This window comes from Belonocnema kinseyi, chromosome 4 (genome assembly GCF_010883055.1).
Source record: "Belonocnema kinseyi isolate 2016_QV_RU_SX_M_011 chromosome 4, B_treatae_v1, whole genome shotgun sequence".
Classification (NCBI taxonomy): Eukaryota; Metazoa; Arthropoda; class Insecta; order Hymenoptera; family Cynipidae; genus Belonocnema; species Belonocnema kinseyi.
In genome coordinates this window covers 34,999,174-35,007,036 of record NC_046660.1, presented here as the reverse complement: position 1 = coordinate 35,007,036, position 7,863 = coordinate 34,999,174, and the positions used below count along the sequence as shown (strand labels likewise).

The window sequence follows — 7,863 nt, the reverse complement described above, 5'->3', positions numbered from 1 at the left end:
TTTTTAAACATTTAAAACAATTATTTTAATTCTTTTTATTAATTTAAAGAGATTGTTTAAAAAGATTTAAAACCATTGAAAAAATTGTTTGATATTTTCAAACAAAAACGTAGAAGTTTATGAGGCAATTCTTCTTAATTTTAAAACATTTTTCCAAATTTTAGGAATAATTCGAATAACTTTAAAAAATATTTAGAACTTTTAAAGGGTTTCAGAGATTTAAATAATCTAAAACTTTTAAAGATTTCCGAAAATTGATAAACTCCTTTTAAAATTCTTCCAGACTTTTATAAGTCCTAAATATCTCTTAAACTGACTTGAATTTTCCAAGAAAATTTAAAATTCTGTAAAATAAAAACATGTTTAAAAAATTGTAAAGATACTTTTTCACACTATCTGAAATTTTATGAAATCTTTTTAAATTTTCTCATGTATTTTCGGTAAAATATATTTATATATCTTTATAAACAATTTAAAAATTAATTCACAAAAATCAATAGTGATTTAAAATTTGCATTATGTATTCAAAATTATTTCTTCCCTGAAAATTATTATTATAAAATTTGTTAATATTTTGTTAAAAAATCAACTATTACATTTTTAGTTTAGAATTAATCGTTATTGGTTTAAAATTTCACGATCTGGATAAAAATGATTTTTTTTTAATGTTGATTTGAAATATCTGAAATATTCGAAAATCTGCTTCAATTTTCTAATAATAAAAGGAAAAGTATATTTTGATGACCCTAAGAATAAATGAACATAAAAAATAGTTCGTCTTAATTTTTAGTTTGTATTAGCGATTATTTTGCTCCTTGAACGGAAAAAGTAAACTCCAGTTCCGATTTTGCAATTCCTAGAACTGCTGGTCCACACAGTTCCTCAGCGGGCAGGGTGAACATATTGCGCAATATTACGCATTCAAGTTGAAAACGGTTCAGGCGACTCTGCTTGTTTACGCTTCAAAGATATCGATTTAGCAAGAAGGCCAGTGCGAGAAAACCGCATTACCGTACACGAAAACTGTAAATATTAAATCAAAAGGTACCATAAACCTTCCTTTATCAAGAATTGACTCATTTTCGAATTTCTTGAAAAAATAATTGATTAATTTTATAAAAAGAATTCTTGATATTTCTTTTTCAAATAGTAAACATTGTTACCAGTAAAGTGAGTTTACCAGTAAGGTACATTTTCTGAAAGTTTAATAGTTTTAAAAAAATGTGTAGGGACTATTTTACCGCTGAATATCAACTTTATCATAAAATTTCTACCTTATGGGTGTATTTAGTTCCCACATTAATTTTTTTTCATAACGATAAAAATTTAAGAGTCACATGGTATTAAACTATTTTTTTTATCTGGCAAAAATAGGGGATCGTTTTCTAACCAAAAGATAGAAATTTCTAATTGAAGGTTTTAGAAAATCTAAGAAAAGGATTCTATGAGGTATCTTAATAATTTGATAATTATTGTACGTTGGAGAGGAATTTAAATTTCGAGTTTTTCTGAATAAAATTATGTAAATTTTAATTTAATTAATCAATTAATGTTTTAGCTGAATATTTTCATTGATAAAATTACGTACCCGATAACATATGAGAGCCATTCTTCCATCGTGTGACCAAGAAAAATGGGTGACTGGTGTGCTTCTATCGTTTATTAATTCTATGCTCCATCTCCCTTCGTATTTGATCCACACAAAAATTACTCCTGAACTGTCGCAGGAAGCCAACTTTTGATAAGGCTCGTTCCATTTTACGAGTATCACCTAAAACAAAACAAAAAATACGGTACGAAAGTTATTAGAAATATTCTTAATTACTTTAAGACCTAAATGGGTTTAAGTGGCGAGCTTTAAATGGTGATTTTGTGAAGCTCTTCACCCGGGATGATTACTAGAGAGATTGATTAGCGACTTGACTCGACGCAGTGTTTTGTAACAAAAGTGATATTTAAATAAACATCACGTAAATTCCTGTTTAATCCAAAAATCTTACCCCCCCCCTAATATTTTGCCTCGTAAAATCCCTTCCTCACCCAGTGAGTCAAGCTCACGCTAACCGAATTTCGTTGACACTAACAGCACTTTTCTAGAATCCCTAGGCTCACAGAAAGTATTTTTTCTACGCTCGCCCAATCTCAGTGAACCTCGACACGTGCATAAGGAAGATAAATTAATTTTAAAAAGTTATTATTAATAATGAAAGAATAGAAAATGCACGCGCGCATTATTGGCTTCTTATTTCCTGACAATAAAAATGAAAACCATTCAAAAATTCATTATTAAACAAATTCATGAATATTAATATCTTATTAAATTTTGTAAAGCATACTTAATACTTTTGAATTGACAGCGCTTGAATTTTTGTAAAATGTGTATTGAATTATTTGAAATTAAAAACGTTCTGAATAAAATTTGTTTAGATTAGGTAAAAATAAAAAAATTTTAAATTTCAAACTCAAATTTTCAAAATTGTATAATTTCATTAGAAAGGAGTCGAAATTGTATCATTTATAATTCAAACCATTTAAAATTGAACAATTTTATTTTAAATTGAAGAATCTCGAAATTGAATGATTTCAGAACAAAATATTGAAAATAGGATAGTTTCTAAAAATTTTAAAATCAATAATTTCAGATTAGAGTTTTAAAAAGTGAATCATTTAAAATTCGAAGGAATTGAAATTTTATTATTTCTAATTAAATAATTCCAAGATTAGAAACTTTTGAATTTAAATAATTTTCCATTCGTTCCGATTAAAATTTGAATATTTGAAATGGAAAATTGTATTGAATGTTCCAAAGTCAAAGCTTCTGTATTAAAATTAATTAGATACATTTTTTAAGATCGAGAAATAAATTTAACGTCATTTTCATGGTTGAGAAATATTAAAAATAAAATATTCCTACTATGGAACGTTAACAATTATACAAATCCGAATTTCATTTAAAACTGAAAAAATTTCATGATCAAGAATCGAGATACTTATGAAATTCAAAATTCGAAAAATTATTCAACTACTGAGATCCATTTCAAATAGTTATATTCTTATAAAAAAATCTGATTTTAAAAGAGCCAATTTTAAAATTTTAAATTTCAAATCATTTAATTTATAATACTTCATTTTTGATTATCATGCATTCTGGAAATGTGCAAATTAAACATTTAAAAATTTTATATGAATCCTTTTTAAAATATTCAATTAAAAACGGTCACTCACAAGAGATTACTTTAAAAATTAAAAATTAAATGAATTAATGCAAAAGAAGATCGCTATGGTTCCAATTTTTGAAATTTCAATACATTGCCTAGTTCTAAAATATCTTCTTATTTTTAACGCTTGAATTAGACAAGTTTTTTTCCTACATTTTCGAAGAATTAAAAAATTCACACAATTTTGTTGGCTTAAATTTGAAAACAAACAATTTAGAATATTAACATCTTAAGTTGTAAATATAAAATAGATAATAGTAATATTGTTCTGGCATTTGTGCAATTTGAATATGAAACTGTTATCGATCCGGCAAGAATTTAATTTAAAACTATTGAAACATTAGGGCTATGAATACAAAATAAGTGTAATATTAGCAGTCAAATTCTTTACATAAATCTAAAATATTTCAGGTGGCCTCTGGAAAAAAATCTGGTTTTCTCCAGGTTATTAAACACTTTTTCAGGTCATTAATGATACTTTTATGAAAATAGCATGATGAACTTTCGTATCGCATGATCGTAACTGTAGTGAGAACAATATTTTTTTAAATTTATATTAAAAAGTCATGAGATCGTTGAAGAAGCTAGTATCCGCTCAAAACTTTCCTAATTTAAGCAAAGTCCAATTTTTGTTTGACCTCGATTTTTGACTTCCTTGCTTCTGAATTAAAAAAACTTCGGTTTTGGGTCTTCTAAAAAAATCACAAGATCATTTTATCGGTTCAAAATTTAAGAATTTTAAATATTCTGAACCCTTAAAGTTTAGTTAATCTAAAAACGTTGAAAATTCTATGATTTTTAATTAGATACTTACAAAAACTATTGAATTCAAAACTTGAAGTGGCAACAATTAAACAACTCCAAACTATTTAATAATTTTCAATGCATGCACAATAATTTTTCAAATTCAATCATTTTAATCTAAAGTGCAAAATTAATAACTTTAAAATTAACGATAAAGCATTTGGATATACGGGGAACAGTTTTACATTGCTGTTGTTTCAAGTTCAAAAATTAACACTGTTAAGCATCATTAACAGAATCGAGGAAAATATTCCAATTGTTAATTGTTACTTTTAACAAAAAATTTAAATAAAACTATAAAAGAAATTAATTTTCAAATATTTTATTTAACAACAGTTATTTGGAGTTTTATATTTTTGCTTTCCCTGTAGCTAAAAGTTGCAGTTCTTATTTAATCCCAATTTCGTAGGGCACATTTTATTCCTACATAGATTCTCTATAAATATCTTTAGTACGTTTTAATTAAAATAATGTTATTTACAAAAAACACTGTTTAGAAAAATAGTAATTTCATAATTTCTAAATTCATTTTTTCAGATGAAAACTTATCAAAGAGATTTGTAGAGCATCCTTTAAGGAATAAAGTAAGCCCAACAATATTGGGAATAAATGAGAATGGTAACCTTTACCTAAAGAGCAAGCAAAAACAAAAAACTGTAACGAGATATTTTTAAATAAAAAATTTTAACCTGTGATGTTTTTTATAAATTTCTTAGTCAGCTTTTTCCAAAATTAGTCGTAATTAAGTATGATAATATTTGCCTCAACTTTATGGATCGTTCTCAACAATGCTCATTTTATAATCGAGATAACTAGTGAATATAATTTTATTAGTGATTTTATTTTACAAGTAAAGCATTTGAATGCAGACTTCACACTTTTTTCTCTATCCCTTTCTTTAATATTTCGGATATTATTTCCAATTTTTAATTATTAATATATTTTGGTTAACAATTATACTATTTGGATGATTAAGATTTAACTGTTTCGTTGTAGGAAATTCATCATTCTTAGTTGACAATTGAACTATTAAGTTTTTCCACTTAGAATTAAACTTTTTTGGTTGCAAATTTAACTCTTTAGTTAAAAATTCAACTATTTGGTTGGAAGTTAAACTACTTTGTTTAATATCTATTTTTGGGTTTATAATACATCGTTTTATATGAACATTCATGCCTTTGGTATAAATGTTATTTTTTTTAAATTTCTTTAAATATGCAACTATCTAAAATAATGTTAACTGTTGAAGTATCAACCATTACATTGTTTGTTAGCGATGAATCTTTTTATATTGAAAATTGAATTTCTTGATTGAGAGTTGAACTTGTTCGTTTGAACTGTTTTCTTCATAACGAATGTTTTTTATTTAATTGCAGTATTTGGTTGAAAATTCATTTTTATAGGTCCAAAGTTTAGTTGCGCGGTTCCAAATTTAACTTTTTAGTTACAAATTAATTTTTGTAATTAAAAATTTAACATTTCCATTTTTCTTTGAAAGATGATCGTTTTTACTTAGAATTCAACCATTGGGTTGCAAAATCACCTTTCTTGACTAAAAATTCATCTTTTATGCTTAAAAAATCAAGTGTTTTCTAAAACGTTTGACTTTTTAGCTAGAAAAGCTTTTCGTTTTTTTTTTGGTAGAAAATTAACTTTTTTTGAAAATTCAACTATTTTTATGAAAATGCAACATATTTCGACTTGGATTCGTAAGCGTTCAATATTTAATTTAGTATGGAACCTATAATTTAATTTAATTTAATAGAATTAAATCTTCTATTGTTACCTTATTTTCGTGAAAATTTCCCCTCTTCTGAGAGTGTTTTGGTCTATGAAGTTTGCTAAAAATTATGGTTATATATTTTATGTTTTATCTTAGGCGTTATCAAATGAAACCGAAAAAAATTTCAGTTTAAAAAAAGGGTGGATGTTTTTATTTCTGACGATATTCTTATGTGTAAATTAAAACCGCAGTAAAAATTCCCTCGCAATTAGAGTTGATTCGATCTTAAAATCTTTAACTCGATGGATTTGCAGTCTCTCCTTGCAAATTTCAGCTCATTAGCTCCCTTTTTTCTCGCTGGAATATCGCTTTGTTTTGTTCCTGTTTAATTCCTGAGTTCAGCGTGTTCTCCAAATGCAGATATTAATTAAGTTCCCGTAGACAAGATGCAAAAGAGCTTTTAAGACATGCAATCCCGTTTTTTTTAAGATGAGGGATGAAAATCGTCTTGGTACTTTACCCTCGACTTCCGGTGCAGGCGGAGATCGCTTTCAAGACTGCAAACAAAATAAGCTCAATGCACTTATACCCATAAAATATATAACGCTGTCTCTCTATTTCTGAAAGTAAATTATTTCCTTGGCGATAGTATCGTTATATTTCTCAGAGAAGCACCGAAATAACTTTCCATTCAGAATGTTTCTTTTCAAAAGATATTTTTTTAAAATAAATCAAATACAGTCGCAAGTTTGGCTCTGGTCCTTTTTATGCAATCATTGAATTGGTTGGATTTTATGCAGTTGGGTTTCACAAATTTATCTATTGAAAATGGGCATACTCTAAATTAGTTCGAGTATATTCTATCTTTCAAAATGTATAAATAATTAATTCTTATATAGTTTATTGCGGATGTGTATACATATATAGGGTGGCTGTAGGTCAGGGAAGACCTGTAAATCAGGAAAAAGTCAGGGCATTTGGTTGGTCACGGAAAGTTAGAGATTTTGAAAAAAAAATTTTGTAAAATTGAATGATAAACTAAAAATGTTAAAACTTAAAATTATATATATATTTTTTTTATTTCATTTCTAAAAGATTACGTGTATTAAAAATATGACAAGATTATAACAATGCTGGTCATTAAATAATATGGGTATGGGCCAGGGAAAATCAAGAATTGGTCAAGGAAAAATTATCATGATAACAAATTATTTAAATGATTTAATTATTTTAATGTGATTTAATTAAAGCCCGAACTCAAAAGCCTCTTAAAATTTTTGTCAGCGCCATTCTTCAGACGCATGCTCCTCATAATCTTCTGTATCAGAACAATTCTTCAGCGAGAGTTCATGTCAAAAGAAGTAGAACGTCAAGATACTCTTTAATACTGCTTCAGCGAATCTGCCACGTCCTATTTTCTGTTTTGAGAATTCCTTTTGCGCTTACAAGATCAAAGTTATATTAAATGTGGATTTCGACTTACCAAAAAGTCTCTTTTTTGCAGATCATTTACAAAAGAAAATAAGAGAGTGAAACAAATGTTTAAATTCATCATAAAATGACCGCAAATATTACGATTTCAAGACAATCTTTACATTATTATAATATCATGTATGCAAATCATTTTTTACACTACTTTAAATAATAACTTTTTCTAAAAATAAGAAAATGATATATTGTATTTCATAAATTCAATTTGTGAAATGAGACATGGGACAAACCTAGAGCTTTGACAACTAAGTTTTTCTTTATTGCAACTTTGTTTTGACAAGGAGGAGCAGAAAATAAATGTCAAATTCTTCCTGAACATGTACTTTTTCCTCTACCAAATTGATAATAATATTACCACCCTGACCTTCTACTACTTCTATGTCCAAAAAAATGATTTTATTTTTTCTATTTCATGGGTAAATTGAAGTTTTGAATGAAAACTGTTAAAAGTATCGACAATCATCTGCAACTTTGCTAGAGGAACACATAATAAGGTACACGGAAAAAAAAATTCTTGAGGCGAAGGAGTGAATAGAGAATATATTAAACTCAAAGAAAGTGTACGCTTGAATTAGGTAAAACGTTTAGTTAGAAGAGTTACACATTTAGTTACTTTATGTTAATTGT

At 26.7% G+C, this 7,863-nt stretch overlaps 1 protein-coding gene across 1 annotated transcript in view; it reads right to left on the bottom strand.

Annotated features, from left to right (window-relative positions):
* The window catches only part of LOC117171493 (tubby-related protein 4), a 152,731-nt gene that overhangs the window by 39,883 nt on the left and 104,985 nt on the right, over nucleotides 1-7,863 (bottom strand). Inside the window, exon 3 of the mRNA XM_033358852.1 lies at nucleotides 1,589-1,771. Coding sequence (XP_033214743.1) covers nucleotides 1,589-1,771 — 183 coding nt within the window. The remainder of the gene's footprint in view (nucleotides 1-1,588; nucleotides 1,772-7,863) is intronic.